At 40.5% G+C, this 25,605-nt stretch overlaps 1 protein-coding gene across 6 annotated transcripts in view; it reads left to right on the top strand.

The window, feature by feature from the left end:
• The window catches only part of STOX2 (storkhead box 2), a 264,051-nt gene extending 258,960 nt beyond the window's left edge, over positions 1-5,091 (top strand). For 5 of the 6 annotated variants that reach the window (XM_075610523.1, XM_075610537.1, XM_075610558.1 and 2 more), the window contains exon 4: positions 986-3,056. In XM_075610523.1, coding sequence (XP_075466638.1) covers positions 986-1,184 — 199 coding nt within the window. In that variant the 3' untranslated portion in view covers positions 1,185-3,056. Of the gene's footprint in view, positions 1-985; positions 3,057-4,756 lie in introns of those variants that run through there. The other variant, XR_012803430.1, reaches the window with a different exon arrangement.
• The last annotated feature ends 20,514 nt before the right edge of the window (positions 5,092-25,605 follow it).

Below are 25,605 nucleotides of genomic sequence, written 5' to 3'. Positions count from 1 at the left end.
AAACAGGCGACGGCAGCACGGGTAGTCTCTTTACTCCGGGAGGGTACGAGGGCTACATATATATATTATATACATACACACATCGCGTTATAGTCCCTAATAAAACGGGCAATGAGGACCCCTGGGGTGGCACTTGATGTACACCGTACGTCATTGGGGTACTGCAGGGATTAACTGCAGTTGACTCGAATGGAAGTGAATGTAGGATCATGGTTGCGGAGGTCTGCATCAGAGGTTGGTGAACATATCCCATTGTGCTAAGCCCTTGGGGGTAATCATATATTGTCCAAAAGTGACCAATTGGGTACCAAGATCAGCTTCTTCAGACAACGTAGAATTCCCCTTTAGTCTGGGACCTTTCTCAAAACAATCATATTGCAAATATATTGAAAGAAAAGCTATTTTATTTGGGATTCCTAAATTGATTTTACTAGCACAGACCCAATGTGGCAAAGGTTTGAATTTTTACATGTATTTCTTTACTAGAAAAATGAAGTTCGCTAGTAAACACATACTGTATATAGATTCTCCACATTCATGATTCAAATCACAGATATGTTGGACAACTGGGTGATAAAAACCTATTCCAACATTATGCAGCCATTGTAGTCCAGGCTCGGTAATATCTGGTACATTGTTTGCACTGTTAATCTGTTCATGTGCTGTAACACTGACTTTGTCCTTTTTGATATATTTTTAAAATGTTCTTCCCTACTTTTTCCTTGGCAGCTTGTACCTTGTCTAGGACAATAACTTCCTGCCTTTGAAGTGGAAGATACCATTTGTATATTCAGTGCTAGACCCCTATAGCCTTATTTAAGACATAACCTTTTTGTGAGGGCTCTGTTCCTCAGTGTGTGTGTGTGTGTGTGTGTGTGTGTATACTGTATATATATATATATATATATATATATATATATATATATATATATATATATATATAATCCCAAAATACTGCTTTAACAATTGCTTCTTTGTTTTCCAGTACTCGTGAAAGCCTAGCTTCCAATACTTCAAGTATTGTTGAAAGTAACAGACGTCAGAACCCAGCTCTTAGTCCTGCTCATGGTGGCGCTGGTCCAGCGTATAACTTTCGAACATCTGCTGCAGAAACTACGACGACTGATACTGATAAACTACAGAAACCCACTAACTGTCTGCAAGCTTCTGTAACTAGTGTTTGATAGCCGTTCAGCCTCAAATCTTGTTCTGTCTCATCCTCTACAGCAAAGTTTACTACACTGGGACCGATGTTTACATCTCTCTACAAGCAAGCCTCACATACACAGTTTTTGTGTCTTACTAAAGCTGTGCTGCTAATTAGCCCATGGGGCAACAACAAGAACAAAATTCCAACATCATTATTATAATTTTTTTCTTTTTGCCATTATTGCTTTCCAAAATGTACAGCTCTATGGCAAGTGAATAACAGTAGAGGTAATGCGTACAGTTTTCTTCACTTAATTGTAACAGAGCACATATATGAAAGTCTAGACACTGTAATCTGCTACTTCAATGTCATGCAGTACTAGGTACAAAAAAATCCTTTAATGCAGAAATGCTAGGTAAAGAACACAATTCATACACACTCCTGTAGCTTATCTGAGGAGCTTTGTTACAGTCTCTGTTCAACTCTGTTCCCTTTATGCAGTATACAATTAGACATACACAATCATAGCAAGCTCAAAACCCAGTCCCACAGATTTTATATATATATATATATATATATATATATATATATATATATATATATATTACCTTTGAGAAGAAAAGAACATGGGATCAAATCAAATATCTTTGTTTACCCCTTTATGCAGCATATAGAGTTGTAAATGTTTTATTCCTCACAATAACAACAAAATAATGTCGTAGAAAAAAATACCATATTCGGTAGATACACACATGCAACCAGGATTTCAACAGTGGGAGATGGTGAGTGTTAAATAAAATTTAGCTAGCACAGATGTGTGATGCCACCTAAAATTAAGATTAAACTATACCACAGATCTCTTCCTTCACGTGTATACATCAGCAGGTAGCAGGGGTCATCTTGAGACAGAGCAGTGCCAAACATGACAAGAGAAAAGACCGTGGCTTTTTGTCAATTATTTATAGGCTAGTCTTCTTTTTTTTCACTGGGAGTCTAATGTCACTGTTTGAAGGGAAGCTGATAGTATGTCCAGTAAGATCACCTTTTTCGGACATACATGTTTTGAAACAGCCCAAACTGTGGATGCAAGGCTTAATCCTCATAACTACACTAGTTACGTAATCGCAAACAGGGCTCTGGGCCTTTCAGCAGGAAGGGGTGGGAGGTGGAAAATGCAGACAGCCAGTGGTATTTGATTCCAGAGTGACAGGAAAGGTAACAGATGGAAGTCATTTATTTCTCGTTTATCATAAATCAACTATTGCACGAAAATTGTTTCATTCTTGTGGCACTCCTGATGACCCTCAGTTAAGTTGATTCCAGAATACTATGATTCATTGCTTTTGTTTCTATTTAAAAAATAAATTTAAATAAATGTTTCTGGTAGGGGGGGGGGGAGGCACACGTGGCCTGACAACTTGATTTCTTTCAAATGGAAGGATATCATTTTATCTTCTGTAGCTTTGATTGTACTGCCTAAATTAGGCTTCTCGAAAAGACAAGATTAATAATGGTTATCATTGGAACAGTGTGTAGTCATTAACAATTGGCCCTTCTTTCCACTTCGGAATATTTGCAATTTATCCTATCAGAAATTTGGAACAAAATGAATAATGGCAATTGAACAACATTTATGTTGTGAGCATATTGATTCATGCTACAACTTTGCAATTTCTGCAAAATTATTTCTGCAAAATAAGGATGAATGTTAAAATATATATGTGTGTGTGTGTATATTATATATATTTATATATATATATATATATATATATATATATATACAGTATATGTGTGTGTAAAAAAAGCAGCAAGCACTCCAATGTAGACATCCAGAAAGGCCTGGTGCTAGTCCCATAAATAATGTAAAGAGTACGTTACCACCCAGCAGGGCAGCAGAACAGGAAAGAGAGACAGCACTCAGAGGTAAGTCAGCAAAATAATGTATTGAAACAGACGCAAAAATCCGACGTTTCGATCCCCAGAGGGATCTTCTTCCTGGGGGTGTGCGGACCGTCGAATTTTTGTGTCTGGTTCAATACATTATTTTGCTGACTTACCTCTGAGTGCTGTCTCTCTTTGCTGTTCTGCTGCCGTGCTGGATGGTAACGTACTGTATAATATATATATATATATATATATATATATATATACACAAATAATTATCGCAGAATGTGTCAATATTAAATGCTGCAAAAATATCTTTAATCTACAGCATTATCAGTTACATTAACCGTTTAAGTACCACAGGGACCTGCAGTGATTTGCAGGTTGTTCTGGTATGTAATAAACTAAAGCACCAGTTCCTAACCCTGAAGATGCACCCTTAGCATCACGATTTGTGTTGGCTAGTTTTTGGTTTCTTAAGCATTTTAAAGTGGTACTGTGTAATGAGCGTAAATGGCATTGCTTTTATTGATGGGTCTTAAGGTTTCAGGTTTGTTTCTAGGCAATGGAAAAAAGTAATGGGTTTCTGAGAATTATGAACTCTTTGTTTCTGGACACGGTGTGAGTTGTGGCTGTGTACTAACATCAGTACTCATCCTCAAAATCACATTGGTGTAATTCAAGTTGAAATCCCATTCACTTAAAATGTTTTGTTCATTTTGGGGAATAATTTCGGAAATGAATAGCAGTCCAACTCAAAATACAGTGTTGGGAAACCTAATCTATGACTTTACACACAACATACTGTAGGCCACATGCTCCCCTTTGTCAAAGTTAAAATATAAGTTCCCATGTTTGTGTTGCCGTCACGTTGGTTCTGATCAATTTTTAAAAATGTGGGGAAGTTGGTGGAATGGTTGCTTTACATAAAAAATACATGACATTAAAAATAAACGATAAAACAGAAGAAAAGTGACCCGCATGTGTGTATACAGGGACATGTTTTCAAACACATTAAAGCTGCAGTTCAAGTGATTAGCTAAGATGCAGACCGAGCTGTTCTCCTGTAATCAATCGCTTGCTCTGGGCTATTTAATTCAGTTCTTGCACAGCATTTTGGGCAATGTAGTTCCTGGAATATGATTGACTGGGCAGCTACGAAATACAATTGGTGCACTGCTAGAGAGAGGGCGGGTCTCGAGCCAGAGCCTATCAGAAGGGGAAGGGGGCTGTCACTTTGGAAATGCTTCCTACATTAGAAACATTATAAATGTCTTTAAAACTTTTTTTTTTTTTTTTTAGTGCTACAAGTATTTTCACATAGTACAGAACGGATTTATTAAAAAAAACAAACACATGTAGGATATTGCTTGAACTGCTGCTTTAAAAGTATATGATCCTTAACCACTGCTCCACCATTTGCATGGAAATCTGTATGACAGGTTCTCAACTAAGAGGAAGACCTATTGGCAAACATTCTCAGAAACCATTATCCAATAAATGGGTTATAAAAAAAGGCAATAATGGCATACTTTAGAGTTTTCTATAGTCTGTTTTAAGGAACTGGTACTTTCATTTATTACCAATCAACTGAAAACCACAATATGCAGTATTAGGGGAACAGAACTTTCAAATACTAGTCACGATATAGAAGGGAATTTGCAGGTCTCTATGTTACAAGTACTGTACTGTCTACTGAATAATATTATACATTGTTTTCAGCGCATGTGGCATTCGTTGAAGGTGATTGCATTCTGTGCATCTTCAAAAGATCAACACATCTGTCGACATTTTGCACACTTCATTTCTCGTTGCTACAGTACATGTTACTTTTTACAGAATGATTTTTTCTTTTTTTTAAACATACAACTACCTCCACGACTGAAACGGCAGCAGCGTTAAAGTATACTGTACAAAATTTTTAAAGAAAGCATAAGCTTATGAAATAATCTTAACTAAATCAATGTTTTTGTATAATGAAATCATCATTTTTCATTGCCATGGTTTCCTTCAATAAGACTAAAAATGTGTTTTTTTTTTTTTTTTGTTTGTTTTTTTTTTTTAAATAAGAAATGTATATTGTACATTAAGGGCAAACAAACCGAACCTTAATGGTTTCACCGTGGTCGGAACGCTGGCCACCTCTTTCCGTTACCGCAAAAGGCTTCCTCCTGACGTCACTCGGCCATTGCAAATTTGCAGCTACCGATAATCTGCGTTGTACGTTGCCAGCTTGACTTTTCTATATAAATGAACAAAGCCAGATATTTCAATACTACCAATGTGTCGACTCCGATATTACATTGTCATTAATAGATGAAACAAATGTGAAAAAAAGTCGGGTCATCATTTCTTCAAGTGAGAGACTGAATGTGACTATTGCATTAGGGGAATAAAGTGAATACATGCAAGCAGGACTTTACTGTATGTTTAAAGAGAATATTGCAGCCAAGACTGCCTTGTATAAATGTGTTTGCACTGAAAATAATAATAATAATAATAAAAATAAAATAAAAAAATTGGTCTCCGGGTTGCTGTAAAGGTTGTCCAAAACGGACGTACTGTTTATATTGTATAGTATTTCATATGAAATAATTGCAGTTCATGAAATGTCTTCCTTGACGTTACTGATTTCTAACAGCACATTTGTATCATGGTTTTTATTGTCAGTGTACCATATTGTAAAGGATGTTTACTTGTCATGCTTAGCATAATAACTTAAAAGGAGAAAGAAAAAAAGAAACGTTATGCGGGATCTTTTTTGTAAGCCTATATTTGAAGGTCCCTTTCTATGTCAATATTGTGTCCATGTTGGTTCTGTAGTGTTGTGTGAAATATCCATTTTTTTTTTGGATTGTGTTACTTTCTAAAATATTAAATAACATTTGGTTATATGTTTTAAGTACACAGACTATTTGTGCTACAAAGGGCCAAGCTGGAATCAAACTCCATTCATTGTATTTTGTGTCATTTTATATCATGATTGCAACACTGCAGTCCTCTCATTCAAAACAGTCCATATCACTGGGGCAGCTATGGACATTGTTGCACTTTAAGCTGGCTGTGCTGAAAAAGCTGTGTAACGTGGCAGGCATAAGCTTATAGGGGTCCATGTTGAAATGAACAAGAAGCAAAGAAGCACACACTGTGCTCATTGGCATGTCATTACCCAGAATCCCTGGCTGCAGTGGGAGCAATAAGTGATAATGGGGAATGGCAGGGTTGCAGACCAGAGACATGCAAATGTACCCGCAATTGGTATCCTTATGGGCTGAACACTGCAAGTGACATTTTTGTCACTTTTTTACCCACCATACTTTGCTCTGTGTTTGGGAAACTTAAGAATATTTTTCCTCAGTGTGGGAATGGAAGTGTACTTCTTTATCATAAGCTTCCCATATCCCTATCACTGTCAGATGGCAGGTAAGGATGTATGTACTTTTTGCCTCCTCAATACACACTTATGACGCCAAAAAGATTAGCTAGAAGATTCCAAACCCCTCCACAGTTTCTGTTTCCAAAATAACTCTAAAAAGTATTTCATAACGCTCATCCTGCAACATGTTCATGACGTGTTCCTTTTTGTTCTTGTAGGGCATATAACTAAATGAATTTAAATTGTTGCACTGTTCTCAAAGTTGCAATAATATGGACTGCGGAATTAAAAATAAAAAAAAACAATGGTGGCTACACATTAAAATTTGTGGGAAAATTGGTTGGACTAAGGATTTAAAAGTAAGCATGCCTGAAATTTAGATTTTTCTTTGTTCAAATTGTACCGCACAATAAATTGTAATAATTACATTAAATAGAAATTAAGAGACAATTTCACAAATAGTTTTCTATTTTTGCACTACCAACGCTAAACAGTTACAATGTTTTAGAATATTCATAAAAGGGGTTATGAATGTCTCAATATATATATATATATATATATATATATATATTTATTTTTTTCCCAATGGAATCTTTGCATTAAAGAAGCATTGCTGCTCTGGTCATAAATATTTTAACTGCTTTGATGTTTTTGGAATTGTCAAACTGCTTAATTATCTTGATTATAACTTGGTTAAACAGCATTAATATGGCCCTGAGACCAACCAATTTCTAAAAGCAGGATTTTTCACTGTAGTTGCTTTCAGCATGGAGTTTTTTTTATATGCTGGCTCTGAGTAAAGCATGCACTTCGGTTTGAATCCTAACTTCAAACTTTAACACTTTGAATTTGTCACTTCATAATAATTGTAATTTGTTAATGTGCCAAGAAGTCGCTCCTCTCTGCTACCCCTTTACCAACAGCAAAGTTAATGGGCACTGCTCAGTTTCCCTTTTAAGTGGCAATCCTGCTAGGATCGCAATTTTCTCTCTTACAGTGTGGGAGAGGGGGTCCTCTGGAGCTGAACTTGGCTATTTTATGGCGACTTGCTGATTTCCAGGGTACCTGCGTAGTTACCAGTATTACTTCAGTGGATTCAAATGGCAATTTAATAGGAAGTTGCAACCAGCTTTCTATTGGAACATGGAGCTCACAAGATTTGGTGTCCATTTTATTTCACCTGGAAGTATTTCAAACACCGGTAAGTACCCTGGGAAGTGGGAAGTATTTCGGGAACCAGGAGGTCCCCAGTACTGAAAGTAGCACTATGTATCTATAGATGTAGATACTGTACTGAGTGAGGGGTTCTCTAACAGAAAGATAAGCAAAAAATAAAATGAGCAACTGGGATGGCTGTTTTAAGTACTGTAACATAGTTTGGGAGTAGATGAGGTTGAAAAAGACATGGTCATCGAGTTCAACCTTTGTTATATTTAATTGGCTGATTAAACTCATCCTATATTGGTAGTTATGTTGATCGACAAGAAGGCAATAAAAAAAACCTATTAGCCAATAATGTTCCATAAGGGGGGGGGGGAAATCCTTTCTCACTCCATTAATGGCAATCAGATTTCTCCGTTTAAAGAAAACAGAATCTCTAAAGTACTCGAGGATAGCAAAAGTAAAAAGGCATAATTGCAAATGTACCCGCAATTGGTATCCTTATGGGCTGAACACTGCAAGTGACATTTTTGTCACTTTTTTACCCACCATACTTTGCTCTGTGTTTGGGAAACTTAAGAATATTTTTCCTCAGTGTGGGAATGGAAGTGTACTTCTTTATCATAAGCTTCCCATATCCCTATCACTGTCAGATGGCAGGTAAGGATGTATGTACTTTTTGCCTCCTCAATACACACTTATGACGCCAAAAAGATTAGCTAGAAGATTCCAAACCCCTCCACAGTTTCTGTTTCCAAAATAACTCTAAAAAGTATTTCATAACGCTCATCCTGCAACATGTTCATGACGTGTTCCTTTTTGTTCTTGTAGGGCATATAACTAAATGAATTTAAATTGTTGCACTGTTCTCAAAGTTGCAATAATATGGACTGCGGAATTAAAAATAAAAAAAAACAATGGTGGCTACACATTAAAATTTGTGGGAAAATTGGTTGGACTAAGGATTTAAAAGTAAGCATGCCTGAAATTTAGATTTTTCTTTGTTCAAATTGTACCGCACAATAAATTGTAATAATTACATTAAATAGAAATTAAGAGACAATTTCACAAATAGTTTTCTATTTTTGCACTACCAACGCTAAACAGTTACAATGTTTTAGAATATTCATAAAAGGGGTTATGAATGTCTCAATATATATATATATATATATATATATATATATTTATTTTTTTCCCAATGGAATCTTTGCATTAAAGAAGCATTGCTGCTCTGGTCATAAATATTTTAACTGCTTTGATGTTTTTGGAATTGTCAAACTGCTTAATTATCTTGATTATAACTTGGTTAAACAGCATTAATATGGCCCTGAGACCAACCAATTTCTAAAAGCAGGATTTTTCACTGTAGTTGCTTTCAGCATGGAGTTTTTTTTATATGCTGGCTCTGAGTAAAGCATGCACTTCGGTTTGAATCCTAACTTCAAACTTTAACACTTTGAATTTGTCACTTCATAATAATTGTAATTTGTTAATGTGCCAAGAAGTCGCTCCTCTCTGCTACCCCTTTACCAACAGCAAAGTTAATGGGCACTGCTCAGTTTCCCTTTTAAGTGGCAATCCTGCTAGGATCGCAATTTTCTCTCTTACAGTGTGGGAGAGGGGGTCCTCTGGAGCTGAACTTGGCTATTTTATGGCGACTTGCTGATTTCCAGGGTACCTGCGTAGTTACCAGTATTACTTCAGTGGATTCAAATGGCAATTTAATAGGAAGTTGCAACCAGCTTTCTATTGGAACATGGAGCTCACAAGATTTGGTGTCCATTTTATTTCACCTGGAAGTATTTCAAACACCGGTAAGTACCCTGGGAAGTGGGAAGTATTTCGGGAACCAGGAGGTCCCCAGTACTGAAAGTAGCACTATGTATCTATAGATGTAGATACTGTACTGAGTGAGGGGTTCTCTAACAGAAAGATAAGCAAAAAATAAAATGAGCAACTGGGATGGCTGTTTTAAGTACTGTAACATAGTTTGGGAGTAGATGAGGTTGAAAAAGACATGGTCATCGAGTTCAACCTTTGTTATATTTAATTGGCTGATTAAACTCATCCTATATTGGTAGTTATGTTGATCGACAAGAAGGCAATAAAAAAAACCTATTAGCCAATAATGTTCCATAAGGGGGGGGGGGAAATCCTTTCTCACTCCATTAATGGCAATCAGATTTCTCCGTTTAAAGAAAACAGAATCTCTAAAGTACTCGAGGATAGCAAAAGTAAAAAGGCATAATTGCAAATGTACCCGCAATTGGTATCCTTATGGGCTGAACACTGCAAGTGACATTTTTGTCACTTTTTTACCCACCATACTTTGCTCTGTGTTTGGGAAACTTAAGAATATTTTTCCTCAGTGTGGGAATGGAAGTGTACTTCTTTATCATAAGCTTCCCATATCCCTATCACTGTCAGATGGCAGGTAAGGATGTATGTACTTTTTGCCTCCTCAATACACACTTATGACGCCAAAAAGATTAGCTAGAAGATTCCAAACCCCTCCACAGTTTCTGTTTCCAAAATAACTCTAAAAAGTATTTCATAACGCTCATCCTGCAACATGTTCATGACGTGTTCCTTTTTGTTCTTGTAGGGCATATAACTAAATGAATTTAAATTGTTGCACTGTTCTCAAAGTTGCAATAATATGGACTGCGGAATTAAAAATAAAAAAAAACAATGGTGGCTACACATTAAAATTTGTGGGAAAATTGGTTGGACTAAGGATTTAAAAGTAAGCATGCCTGAAATTTAGATTTTTCTTTGTTCAAATTGTACCGCACAATAAATTGTAATAATTACATTAAATAGAAATTAAGAGACAATTTCACAAATAGTTTTCTATTTTTGCACTACCAACGCTAAACAGTTACAATGTTTTAGAATATTCATAAAAGGGGTTATGAATGTCTCAATATATATATATATATATATATATTTATTTTTTTCCCAATGGAATCTTTGCATTAAAGAAGCATTGCTGCTCTGGTCATAAATATTTTAACTGCTTTGATGTTTTTGGAATTGTCAAACTGCTTAATTATCTTGATTATAACTTGGTTAAACAGCATTAATATGGCCCTGAGACCAACCAATTTCTAAAAGCAGGATTTTTCACTGTAGTTGCTTTCAGCATGGAGTTTTTTTTATATGCTGGCTCTGAGTAAAGCATGCACTTCGGTTTGAATCCTAACTTCAAACTTTAACACTTTGAATTTGTCACTTCATAATAATTGTAATTTGTTAATGTGCCAAGAAGTCGCTCCTCTCTGCTACCCCTTTACCAACAGCAAAGTTAATGGGCACTGCTCAGTTTCCCTTTTAAGTGGCAATCCTGCTAGGATCGCAATTTTCTCTCTTACAGTGTGGGAGAGGGGGTCCTCTGGAGCTGAACTTGGCTATTTTATGGCGACTTGCTGATTTCCAGGGTACCTGCGTAGTTACCAGTATTACTTCAGTGGATTCAAATGGCAATTTAATAGGAAGTTGCAACCAGCTTTCTATTGGAACATGGAGCTCACAAGATTTGGTGTCCATTTTATTTCACCTGGAAGTATTTCAAACACCGGTAAGTACCCTGGGAAGTGGGAAGTATTTCGGGAACCAGGAGGTCCCCAGTACTGAAAGTAGCACTATGTATCTATAGATGTAGATACTGTACTGAGTGAGGGGTTCTCTAACAGAAAGATAAGCAAAAAATAAAATGAGCAACTGGGATGGCTGTTTTAAGTACTGTAACATAGTTTGGGAGTAGATGAGGTTGAAAAAGACATGGTCATCGAGTTCAACCTTTGTTATATTTAATTGGCTGATTAAACTCATCCTATATTGGTAGTTATGTTGATCGACAAGAAGGCAATAAAAAAAACCTATTAGCCAATAATGTTCCATAAGGGGGGGGGGGAATCCTTTCTCACTCCATTAATGGCAATCAGATTTCTCCGTTTAAAGAAAACAGAATCTCTAAAGTACTCGAGGATAGCAAAAGTAAAAAGGCATAATTGCAAATCATTCAGATAAATGACATAACAAAAGACCAAATGCACTGAAAACATTAAAAATGGCTTATCCTTTCACCAAAGAATCTCTAAACCAGAGAAGATGTAACGTTCATATAGTAAATAGAGCTTGTTCTGGAGGCTGGGACTGCCTCACATACTGTTGACATTTAGCCTGATTTTATTTCTACTGGACCAGTGTGTTGGCCATCACGCTGGTACCATGTTGCTACTCTATATGGTGGGACTGCAATTCACTGAGCTGTGCATAGGCTATATGTGAATACACTAGCATAGGCATTATATACATTTGTTTGAGCTGATTCTGACTGATTACATCAATACGTGGTCTGAGTAACCAACGGGCTAAACTACATTCTTATTACATACGTTTGTGACCGACCAATCGTGGTGTTTCTTTTTTGAGCACATTAGAATATTAGCTAGATATTAGAGTATCTCTATACAACACTTAGATCTTGTGGTTTAGATTCTTTGGTGGAAGGCTGTTGTGTGTGTTTTATTGTTTTCTCTTTTATGTAATTTACTGTATCGGATTAATTTGTAATAAAGCATTTTTTAATTTTGGTATTCCTGAGTGCTTTAGTGCTGTTTTGTGCTAGTATGTTTTAGCAACACTTTGGCACTTGTGTGTACATAGTTACATAGTAGTTGAGGTTGAAAAAAAAACATGTCCATTGACTTGCAACCTATGTTAATTTAGACGACAGATATTTATCTTAAATTTGTATTTACAGTATATTGATCCAGAGGAAGGCAAACGCAAAACCCCAGTGAAATATCATCTAATGATGTTTTATAAGGGGAACAATGTAATTCCTTTCTGACTCCAAATATTGGCTATCAGATTTGTCCCTGGATCAACACCCTTCCCATGTTTATTTATTAGGTATGTCCCTGTATACCTTTCCTTTCTAAAAAGATGTCTAACCTTTTTTTGAACATATCTGTCGTATCTGCCATAAGAGTCTCCATGGGTAATAAATTCCATATTTTAACTGCCCTTACTGTAAAGAACCATTTCTTTTGTTGCTGGTGAAATCTGCTTTTATCCAACCTTAAGGAATGACCACGTGTAGTTTCTTGAAGCTTTCAGTCACCTGCATTTGTGTCCACTTGGCCAGTCCTTGTATTTCATAGTCAATGCAATCAGATTACTTCCTGGATCAACATCCTTCCTCTTTTTTTAACTTATTTGGCATATCACCGTTACAAGTGATTAATAAATACAATTATAGGGACTAAAACTGTTTTACTTTGTTAAAGTGTGTACCTGCAAGCAATTGTGTTGCCTTTCTGACTCATATTCTATCTGCAAAGACAGAGATTCACTTTGGCGCTCCTGTTTGTGGTGTCTGTGCGGTTAGCAATGAGGTAACACTGTGGCAACGCTATATATAGTGTAATAAAAAACATCAATTAAGATGAATAAATAAGAAATAATAAAACCTTAAATACAAACAATAGTGAATTGCAGCTCAACCCTCACTAGACCTTTCTTGGTGGTCCTTCGTTATTGTAGTAGTAGAAGAATCAGGGATGATAGCCTCCAGGTTGGAGAAAAAAAATATCGATGCATCAGTACATTGGTCTTGAATACACAAACCTGTGTTTATAATTCTAGACTAATTTTATTACAATCTATCTAATCCTGGACAAATGACTGCATCTTCCCCATGTAAATATTAATTTCAGGTACAAAGCTAAATCCTGTGGATGTAAAGTCCTCAATGCAGTATAGAGAGTTGCTATTTTATTCTTTTTAGGTCCCAGGAGACGTTGTAATTTATTTCCAATGAATTGCACGAGTTTCATGTTTCAGAATAGACAATAAAACGTTTGTTCCCATATATGACTTTCAAGTTAGACCACATAATTGTAGTTTTATGCTGGTCCCAAAATGTATATGTCTCCATTGATCAAGTACCTCCTGAGAACTACTTCAAGATTTCTTCCATCCCTGCTTACTAACACCTCACAAGGTGTCCTTTTAGAGTGATCCAAACTGCCTGTCTTCCACATATAGAAGGAGAATCAGAAACATAAGCGGAGAGGTGGACCTACATCTCTGCCAAAATTTGAAACATGACTTTGGCAAAGTACATACCTACTGTAATCAACCGATGACAGCTCTTGCAAAGAAAATTAAGGGGTGGGGTGGGAAATAGAAATCTCTCCCTATTCAACAGACCTATTTTGGACTACTTTGTATCACGTTATTAGGAGGACACATGAAGTACTTCAGCTAAATATCAGAAAGTCTCCCTATTAAATCGAGAACGTTTCTTGCAACGAAATGGAATGTTACATGAATGTTTCCGTCTCTTCTTTTGAAGCTGCTATGAAAACCAGGGTACCAGCATTCAACTTTACAAGTGGTTGCAGAATAACTGAAACCTGCCATATAAATACAAAATATTATTTTCATTCATCGCCTCAGCACTAGTGTTGAATGTATTGCTGAATATCTGATCTGTGTAGTCAGTATTTTTCAAAAAGGCTGTATGAAAGCTTATATCCTGTAAAATTAGAGATCAACAATGGATAAGATTGTCTTTTGTATCTCTTATGAAAGTATCTGTATACTAGATAAGAAACATGGTTCATAACTTTAGAAAATTCAGTATTACAGGCTATGTTTGTGCTACTTAAAATGTGCTTTCGATTCAAATGAAGTGGTACTTTAGAAAATCGATTAATTATGTAGCAAATGCAATCTAGACTAAACATAATGAATAATTAAACCGTGAAAGGAGTTGAGTAAAACCCAACTTTTTATGTGAATGACTGCAATAGTACAACACCATGAAACTGCACTTACTGAGTGCTATTCGGGCAAGGTTCACTGAAAAGCCACAGCATTTAATGCATAGTGGTGTCAAATTGAGTTTTTCCTTCCAGACATAAACAGGCTTAAAAGGAAAACAAACACTTGTTTTAGTCGCTTCATTGCTGGAAGTGCGTTACAAAAAAAGGGTGAGTGCACGAGAATCCCCTCGACAACAGGTAAAGCTCTGTAAAAACAAGTCCTGGAGCCCAAGATTGGGATGACTACAGTACATGTCCAGTTAAGAGTTGTCTCTAACATGTAAAAAAAAATGCCTGTCTCTAACATGTAAAAAAAAATGCCTAAGGGCCCAACTAGCACAGAGAGAACTCTATTCATTTTGATTCCTTGAAGTCAGAATTGACCCAGTAACCATCCAGTTGGAGGGGCTGGCAACCAATTGCTATGCAGCCCTGCATTGAAGTGGTGCAATTGGTGTGTGGCCCACAACTATCAAATATCATTTATTTGGGTTGTGGAAGCTTTTCACGTTATGGAGTACAAGTGAAAGGTCTGCTGGTTCATAAATAATATTTGTTTTATTTTAAATATGAATACATTTTTACCAGTCACCCCTAAACAAAGCTAAAATATAAGAGCAACACATTTCTATTTGTACGCTGAGGATATTGGAGGGGGAATAATAGGTGAGAAATGTTTTGTTAATAATTGATTGTGTCACATGAAATGAGGTAGATGTAGAATATTGGGAGGGAGGAATAAACAGGAAATGTCACATGGAATCATTTGAGAAACAGTGTAGAAAATGAGGTAAAGATAGGGGTGTGGGGGGGTTCCCCTTTTTATAGGGTTCCTGTAAAGCACAATGCCTGGCTCTTCAGATGACAAGTCATGAGACACTTTTGTTTGAGGATAGAGAGGGTAGGACTTCCTGAATGCACACATCGATTTCACAAAATGGGGGGGGGGGGGTGTGGGGGGGTGGAGAACCAATGATAAACAACTGTTTAAATTTCTAACAATCGAAAGATGCTGGAATAGGGGGAGATGTTCCGTTGTGCGATGACATCAGACATCAAAGGCAGAAGTAATTAGGTGCTCAGCCTCTCATCACAGGTGTTGCTGGGGGTAGGTGATTTTACAAACCCTGCAAGGGTTTTTATAGTAGTTTGTTTAGTATCACGTTAGGTGTTTGGTCGAGGAAAGGACATTTGGTCCTGAAACGTCACTGTTTTCACTGGCTCTGATGAATTGAATACAAACAGACGTTTTTGTACTCTCAAGTCTTTTGTGTGCTTCTTCTAACTTGCATTTTGTACAATACGATATGTAATGGTATTTAAATGTAACCCACCTCGTATTCCCCTAAAAACTTCAGATGGCTAAAAAGTATTTTAAAATATTAAATATTTTGAAACGACTTCCGGTGACGTCACCAGGATGTCAAAGACAAAAAAATGCAAAGCCAGAGTGTTTCGTCCATTCACCCAAAACCAACGAGCCACGGAACACAATGCGGACTCTCAAGATGGCGCTGCAGCATGCGCGCCAGGGGAATCCTCCCGCAAGCAGCGCTAGGAAGCCCAAAAACACATGAATGCACAAAGGAATACATGGTGGAATATATGGAACAACTTTTCCTCAAAATAAGACAGGGCTTCCAAGAGGATCTGGCCTCAGCAATAAATGTCCTAGATTGACTTAAACTCCTTGTCTCAGAGGACTGAAACCCTGGAGAACAAAATGGAGGAGGTGGGAGCCTCTCAATCCTCGGCCGAGAATGAGCTCATAGACTGAACCATGAAATCGCTGCCCTAAAAGATTGTTTAGAGGATCCTGAAAATCGCAATTGCCGTCTAAACCTGCGGATCCGAAACATCCCCGAAACGGTCGCTGCTGAGGCCTTACGTCCGTACCTAATGGAACTGTCTACTCACCTAGTTCCAGATCTCTGCCAAGAAGATCTTAAGGTGGATCGGGCGCATAGAGCACTGGGTCCCAGATCGGAGGACCCCAGGAGACGCAGGGACGTGATAATCAGATTTCACTCGTATTCCACAAAAGAAAAAATCCTAACAGCAAGCAGGGAAAAAGGAAACATAAACTTCAAGAACGAGGCGATCCAAATCTTCAGCGATCTGTCTAAGACGACTATATACAAAAGACGTGAAATGAAGCCTTTAACGCAACTCCTCGGTGACCACAAGATCCGCTACAGGTGCTGTGGAGAGAGCTCCATTTTTAACTTTGAGCTGAAGTTTCAATTCAGGAATTAATATTTAGAAGATGGAGAAACTGTTTTGTTATCTGCTCGGCGCTCTCAAGGTCTTTTTGGCGAAACGCCCGGGCTGGCTAATTGCCGAAGATAAACAAGCTCTGAAATTTTTCTCTGAGTGTCTTTAAAAAATAAATAAATGGAGATCACATGGTGTCGGGGAGGTGAATGGCAGCTTAGTGGCAGAGCTCCTTCACCACCGGTGCCCTTAGCTCAAAATATAACAGCAGCGGGCGATCACTGCTTATTTCCCCACGAGTGTGTTCCTAAATATACAGAGATGGCAACGGGCAAAACTCTCAGGAAAAAGACCCAACCTGTCACCACTTACTTTAAAAGTAAAGATCCAGCAAAGACAGGCATAGCAGGGATCCAGGCCCCGCCACCTTGCTCAGACCCAGAGATGGAGGCTGCGGACGAGGAGCCTGAACCAGAGGATCACGACATCATGCGGCACAAAGACATGAAGGAATTTTGTTTCAATATGAAAAAATTCTTCAAATCTGAGCTGTGGGCTCTGAGAAAAGACGTGGATGCGCTGAGCGAGAGGACGGCGACCCTGGAGACCAGGTCGGACGAGACAGCAGGGGCTATAACACAGACCCAAACACAAGTTCATACACTAATGGAGCAGGTCAGAACCCTTGAGGACAAAATAGAGGATAGCGAGAACAGGGATCGGAGGTGCAATATCAGATTGCGGGGGGTACCCGAATCTATCACTGACCCTGAAGCTTTCGCAACAAGCTGGCTTGAACATCTTTTCCCGGACAAGACAGCAGGGGATCTGATTTTAGACAGATGTCACCGGGCGCTACGAGGGAGACCCCAAAAAGGAGACCCCCCCAGGGACATAGTAATGCGCTTTCACCATTACCGGGTCAAAGAGGAGACCTGCAGAATTTCAAGGGAAAGCAAGGTCATGGAATTTCAGCGGATCAAATTCCAAGTTTTCCAGGACCTGTCCCCAGCTACCCTAGCTAGGTGCACTTTAGCCCATGTCACTAGAGCTCTTATGGACCAGGACATACGCTACCGGTGACTATTCCCCTGTGCACTGCTGGTGCTAAAAAATGGGGTAGCGCACACCCTTAACGCGGACAGCGGGGCAGAATTCCTCAAGCGGGTGGGTGCCTCGGAGCCCTCCCTGAGCCCCCCTAGGCTAACAGCAGCTAGAGATGGCTTCCCAGCCCCCGCGTGGAATGGAGCTGGCACCGCTCACACAGTGGTTCGAGCTACAACGTCAGCTGCCAGCTCCTCCTGAAAGGCTTGTATTGGGCACCACTACCTCAAAAACCTGGACTATACCCCCTAAAATGCGGTGATGGGAACTGCCAGACCAAAATAAATCTCCCCCCTTGAGCCCTGGCAACGGTCAAATACCTGGGTGACCCCCTCCACGACGTGCTCGCAAATCCGGAGCGGCGGCCATCTTATCTTCCTCCTCCCTCCTTCCTCGCAGAGTGCGGGATAGCCTCTGCCCTTCGCGGGCTTCCCCGATGATGTCAGCGAGAGGCCCCGTCTCCTCGCGAGAGTTGGACTCAAGCCCCAGGACCAGCGGCGCGCACGGCTGACGTCACGGCGCCGGAAGACACCAGGAAGAGGAGACCAGGGAGCGAAGCACACACCGCTGGGGGTGGCGCGGCGGAAAGACGACTGAGGCTACCCTGCGGCAGCTGGAGGCAGAATTATCAGCTGGCCGGGGGGGGGGGGGGGAATGGATTGATGCTGGCCTGGGGGAGGGGGGGATGGATGGATGCTGGCCCGGGGGGGGATGGATGGATGGATGCTGGCCCGGGGGGGGGGTGGATGAATGATGACCTCCAGACAAGGAGTGTGGAGGGGGGATGACCTCCAGACAAGGAGGAGGGTGGAGGGGGGAAGAGTGTGGAGGGGGGAGGAAGGTGGAGGAGACGGGATGAAGAGGGGATGAAGAGGGGGAGAGGGGATGAAGAAGGGGAGGGGGGGTGAAAGGAGGGGGAGGGGGGATGAAAGGAGGGGGAGGGGGGAGGAAAGGAGGGGGAGGGGGGAAGAAAGGAGGGGGAGGGGGGAGGAAAGGAGGGGAGGAAGGGAGGGGGAGGAAAGGAGGGGGAGGGGGCAGGAAAGGAGGGGGAGGAAAGGAGGGGGAGGGGGAGGAAAGGAGGGGGAGGGGGAGGAAAGGGGGGGGAGGTCAGAGGGGATGAAGAGGGGGGGAAGGACATGGAGGATGAAGAGGGGGGGAGGAGGGTACAGGGGAAAAGGAGGAGGGGAAGAGTGGAGGGCAAGGAGAGAAGGAGGGGAAGAACGAGGGGCAAGGAGGGGAAGAATGAGGGGCAAGGAGGGAGGGAGCGGGGGGCAAGGAGGGGAGGGGATGAGCGGGGGGGCAAGGAGGGGATGAGCGGGGGGGCAAGGAGGGGATGAGCGGGGGGGCAAGGAGGTGAAGAGCCGGGGGCAAGGAAGGGAAGAGCTGGATAAGGGAAGGAAGACAAAAAGAGGATTATGATAGCAAGGATTAAATCACCTACTATAGATCCTTGCCAGCAGCACCCACAGGGCAATTGGTGTAAGGGAGGGGGACATTTAGCATAGGGGCGGGTCACTGCAAATTCCCAGCCAGGGTACAGGTTGTTCTCAATACATCTGTTAATCGTTTAGATAGTTTACATGGTTTAAAACGTTACCCCCAAGAGTTGCGTTCAAGCTTGAGGGGGAAGTTCACTAACGTTGCGTTTGTTCTGCTCCTCGTTGTAGTTCCCAACATCTAGCCGAGCAGAAAGATCGCTGCTGCACAGATATTCAAACAGGCGCCGGTGGGATTCCCCATTTCGGCACACATGTGTTTCTCTTGTCGGTCCCTGAAGAGAAGGGATCGCTTTCAAGTCCCAGGGAGGACAGCCCCCGGCAGAATAAGATCGTCGGGGCAGCTGCATTCTCCCATGGGCAGAAGAGCCGCACTCGGGGGCCCCCGAGTCGGGCTCTTATTTTATTTTGTTTTTTTGTGTTTTTATACGTGTTCTGTTTCTGTGGTTTAATATAAGTTTTTTTCCTTTTGTACTTTCCTGTGTTCTGTCTTGCCTCCCTGCCCCCGCCACCCACCCCCCCTCTCCACACAGCTGGAGGGACCAACTGAGATGCGAACAGGAGGCTCTAGCTCTGGTACTGGGTCCAATCATGGTCATGCGCAGTCCAAATGAAGACTCATTGGGTGAGTGGTCGAATAGTAAGTTGCAACTACACACAAGCTCTCAGATATGGCTTTAATATTAATATCCCACAATGTTAAGGGTTTCAACAATCCCACAAAAAGGAAGCTAGCATTCTCGGATTATAAACGAAAACAAGCAGATATCCTACTACTACAGGAGACACATTTTAGTAGACAAAATACACCCAAATTCCTAGATAGGTAAACCTGGGAGAACTCTCTATCTTCAGCCTCCGTCAAAAAAAGGGGAGTAGCCATTTTTATTAGAAATACGACCCCGTTCATCCTACAGTCCACCAAAAGAGACACGGACGGCCGTTACGTAATTATCACTGCCACAATCCGAGGCAAATTTGTCACCTTGGCATCGGTCTATGCCCCTTGCGAGCAGGACGCATCCTTCTTCGATCATTTCTTTAAGATTCTAGATCACACAGCTAAGGGGACCGTCCTGCTCGCGGGCGACTTCAATATGGTCATGCAACCGCATATAGACAGGAGGGACAAGTGCAGATAACAGAAGAGCAGGGCTCTCTCTCCGTCGGGGCCTCAAAGCTAATCAATTAACTGACATTTGGAGAGAGTTGCACCCGATGGACAGAGACTACACGTTTTACTCCCATCCCCAGGCTCATACAGCAGAATAGATTACTTTTTTGTATCCTGCCAAATGGTTCCTATGGTCTCCCTAGCTGGGATTCACGATATTTCGTGGTCGGACCATGCGCCGATTGAGCTAAGGTGCAATAATATTCAAGCCATTAGACCAGGAGCGAATGGGAAACTCAATGAATCTATACTAAAAATCCCCTCGATGTGTGAGGCGATTGGTAATGAAATCAAACAATTTTTCCATCTTAATCTAGGAACAGTCAACTCCCCCCTCACGTTGTGGGAAGCTCATAAAGCAACTCTACGAGGCACACTAATTAATCTTACGGCCAAAAGAAAATGGGAAAGAGATGCCAAAATTGTCACACTCCAATCTAAATTACACTCCCTCTCCTTAAAACACAAAAATAGTCCAGACCCCCAATCCCTCCAAGAAATCAGACGCCAAAATTGAATTAAACCTCCTTTTGACCTCGAGCTGAGAATTCATTGAGTTGGTCAAAGAGGAAATTTTATGAAAAGGCCAACAGACCGGACACAATGCTGGCGCATATGCTCAAGGACAGGCAGTCGAAATATAACATCCCTGCCATACGCCTAAAATCCGGGTCCACCTCAGCCAACCCGATGAAAATAGTTGAAGAGTTCGGTTCATTCTATGAATCCTTATATAATGGGGAGAAGGTGGCCCATAATCCTAAAACGAGCGGGGCCTTGCGAGATTTCCTGGCCAGCTCAAATCTAAGGAGATTGACAGCTATGGACAGAGAGGCCCTCAGGGCAGATTTCTCTATCGAGGAGCTCTCACAGGCTATCAAAGAGCTGAAACCATCAAAGGCTCCTGGGCCGGATGGCTTTTCGGGGTTATATTACAAAAAATTTGTCAAGCTGCTCGGCCCAAGGCTGCTCCAGGTGTTTAACGCAATTTTAGCGGGAGCTCCCATCCCCAGGGAAATGCTGCAGGCGTCCATATCTCTAATCTATAAGCCTGGTAAGGATCCGCTGGATTGTAAAAGCTACAGGCCAATTTCACTAATTAACACAGATATCAAACTGTACGCCAAATTACTGGCCAACAGAATTTGCCCTATCCTACCCAGACTTGTACACCCAGATCAAGTCGGATTTATTAAAGGCAGGCAGGCAGCGGATAACACCCGACGATTTATTTATCTGATAGAATTGGCTAATAAAACAAACACCCAAAGTATGTTACTAAGTCTGGATGCTGAAAAAGCTTTTGATAGGATAGACTGGCCTTATCTGAAAGAGACGCTTGCGGCATTCGGCTTTGGAGATCAGATGAGTGAGGCGATTTTGGCGCTCTACTCAGGCCCTACCGCCAGGGTCATACATCAGGGCTACCCCTCTCTGCCATTCCAAATAAAGAGTGGCACGAGACAGGGTTGCCCACTCTCGCCCTTTTTATTCGCCCTATGCATTGAATCACTGGCGGCACAGATCAGAGGCAACCCAGACATCGCAGGGTTGAGCGCTTATGCACAATCTCACAAAGCGGCCCTGTACGCAGATGACATCCTCTTGATTATTACAAAACCCCTCACCTCCCTGCCAAATCTTTTTGACCTGTTAGACAGATACTCGAGGATCTCAGGGTTCAAAATCAATCAGTCCAAATCTGAGGCGCTGAGTATCAACCTCCCTAGATATACTGAAAAATTACTTCAACTGAATTTCAAATTCAATTGGCAAAAAAAGAGTATCAAATACCTGGGAGTCCACATCACTAAAGATATTACTAGCATTTATAAAGCAAATTATCCCAATCTGATTCGGACTCTAAAATCTGATCTAAGTAGATGGACCTCCCAGAGAATTTCCTGGATAGGCAGGATACATAGCGTTAAAATGAACTTACTCCTCCGTATCCTGTACCTTTTCCAAACACTGCCTATACCTCTCAAATTGAAGGATCTACTCTCACTTCAATCTGAGATATCTAATTTCATATGGGGAGGGAAAAAACCGACAGTAAACAAATTGAATATGAAAAGACCTGTTCTGGCGGGCGGGCTAGCGGTGCCCTGTCTGTTATCATACTACAAAGCAGCACAATTAAGCCAAATTGTCCAATGGCAATCCAACCCAAATTCGAAATGCTGGGTGGAGCTAGAAAGTGCGGCATGTACCCCATTGGAACTCCGCAACTTGATTTGGATGCCCAAAACAGCGCGCAAATTCGCTACCATGCCGCTTTCCTCGATGACCAACTCACTGACAGTTTGGGAGGCAAATAAGATGAGGCATTCCCTCACATCAAAACATACCATGATGACCCCCTTATGGAACAATCCTCAGTTCGCTCTGGGCCTAATAGGTAGTAATGTCTCAATTTGGAAGCAAAAAGGTTATAAACGAATTATAGACCTGGAGGGTTATGACCGGAAGGTCAAAACGTTCGATCACATCAGAGAAGAAAAAGATATGCCCCACTCCGAATTTTTTAGGTATCTCCAGGTTAGAGCGTTTTACAATAAATCCGCTCCTTATCCCCCATTAACTGCCTTCGAAAAGCTCTGTCTGGCAGAAACAGACACTAAGGGACTTATCTCACAGTTATACGGGGAGGTGGTCTGTTCTGCTGTACAGGGACAACAAACACCCTCCTTCAGATCCCAATGGGAAAAGGATCTCAGAGAGACCGTTGAAGATGAGGAGTGGACGGCCATCTTTATAGCCACAGCAAAGAGCTCCATTTGCTCCACTCAAGGAGAACGCATATAAAGTCCTTATGAGATGGTATCTCACTCCACTGAGATTATCAAGGTTCGTACCAGGTTCCTCCCCACTGTGCCCTAGACAGTGCGGGGGAACGGCAGACCTGTTACATATGCTGTGGACCTGCCCGCGGATCTCCCCATTGTGGGAATCAATCAGGAATTGGATACTCAATAAAAATGTAAGTTATAAAAAATAAATAAATAAATAACGCTGTCAGTGTGTTCGGCACTGTGCAAAGAGATTATATTACAAGAAATTTAGTGTGAAGTCCTATACAAAAGCATTTGACTATTATCTGAATATGTGATGTATTTTATAACTTTTAACCATTTATTTTTTCCATAGGTGTCCTATTTTATTATAAGCAGTAGTTACTGTTAAAATCACCGTATAATATATAATTCTAATTCTGCTGATTAAGCAAACAACATCCTAGTTGCTAATTTATTTATTTGTAGAATGTTTTTGCCAGGAAGTGGTGCATTGGGAGTCACCTCTCATTTTTGGATGTGTCCTCGGTATAGAGTTAAAGGACAGGTGATACATAGTTGCAAATACAGTTACATAAGTGAGCAGGGTATACATTATATGCAAGGCATTTCACATTTTTAGCAGAATAGCTACAATGGAGTGTTTGGGGTGGAGGCCAGACTGGAATTGGCTAGGGGCATTTGTCTTAGTATAGTAATTGTTAAAATTGGGAGTGAACACATTTTTGTCCATGACTTTGGATAGTATTGTAGTGTATGACTATATATATATATATATATATATATATATATATATATATAGCGTCAAAAAATGTACTCAGCACTTCACAAAGAATACAGTAGAGGGAATTATAATAGAACGGTAAGTGCAGCAAAATCAGACAATAGGAAAGGAAATCCCTGCCCTTAAGAGCTTACAATCTAAGGTTTGAGGGGAATTTACAGAGATAGCAGGTGAGGGAATAAGTGCTGTAGATGGCAGTGCTTGGCCACAATGGGTGTGGTAGGAGTGACTGTGTGTGGAACAATAGCCATGAGTGCAGGCTATTGGGATGTTTGATTTGTGGGGCAAGTTTTAAGGTTAGTTAGTATTTAATGAAAAGGTTGATACCATTTGCATCGGAGGAGATGACAGTGAGGCATGAATGAGAGCAAGTGTGTATTGGGAGAAGAGAGATTGGTCTGTAGTTGAGACAGTGTTTTTGTCCCCACTCTTGAAGATTGGGACAGCTCTGGTAGTTTTCCAGGTCTTAGGGATATGGCCTGTAGACAGGATAGAGTTGATTATGGAAGCAATTGGTTTGACAATGGATGAGGCCCAAAGTCTTAGGAACTTAGATTGTAGTACAGTCAAGTCCACATTAGCTGCTTAGTTTTAAATATAAGAAGCATTAATAGTAGATACTACTGTCTATATGCGGATGTTAAGACAGTAGTAAACACATTGACACAAGAATTTATTCCTAGGTATAAATTATCTCCCTATGAGACACTTATGGGATGACTTATGACTATCAGTAGTTCAAAAGAACAAATTAAGGACCATCTATTGGTAATAAAACAATTAATAAGTATTGTATTCCACTAATACATTTTTTGAGTCTCTTTAGGCAAAGTTGAAAGTGCACCTACTTGAGAAGGGGTTAATAGTTAAATATTTCCTACGCAAGCATGCTCTTCATCCCAGATGAAAAGGCCCATACTAACCATTAATACCGCAATTAAAGTGTCAGAGATTCCTGGATCCACATGGCTCACATAAAACTCATTCCAGCTCCACCAAAGACCAAAGTCATCTAAAGCACAGCCGCATCAAGTTAACGTTTTGACAAGACATAAACTTTGACCGTTAATCAACGAGGAAAATAAGATACCAGGCAGAGGGCCTGATCTAATCAGGAACATTTAATTTTTTCAAAGACTCAGAACATTTCATTTTTTCAAAGACTAAATATTTTTATTTTTTATAGTGTGTTTAAGTTAGAATTTTAAGATGTATGCACCATTGGGTCTGCAAAGGTATAACCCACAGAGAGATGACAGGATTGTCATGATGATGCTCTGCGGAGTTTTGTCAGCAATACTCATCTACCTGTGTTCCTTATACATCGCAGATATCTATCACCATGGTCAAGGTAACACTACACTAAGCATCTCACCCACAAACATCACAAAGTTCATTGGTTCCCTGGAAGTGAAGCTTGTGAATGCTCTTGTATGTGTTTTGGCAGTACTCATCACTTTCTATGTATGTGTCATGTGCAGCAAAACTTTGATCCAGAAGTGTGTTGCACCCCCACCGAGAGGAGGGGGTCACCTAGGGCGTGTGTCAGCCACAAGGAAAGGATCATAAGTCAGCCATTTTTGACCATCGCAGACATTTTTTGTTCTGTTTTTCTGAGTGAATGATGT

The sequence above is a fragment of the Ascaphus truei genome, chromosome 1 (genome assembly GCF_040206685.1).
Source record: "Ascaphus truei isolate aAscTru1 chromosome 1, aAscTru1.hap1, whole genome shotgun sequence".
NCBI classification, from domain to species: domain Eukaryota; kingdom Metazoa; phylum Chordata; class Amphibia; order Anura; family Ascaphidae; genus Ascaphus; species Ascaphus truei.
The sequence above is the reverse complement of the archived record's forward strand: the minus strand, read 5'-3'. Positions and strand labels throughout refer to the sequence as shown.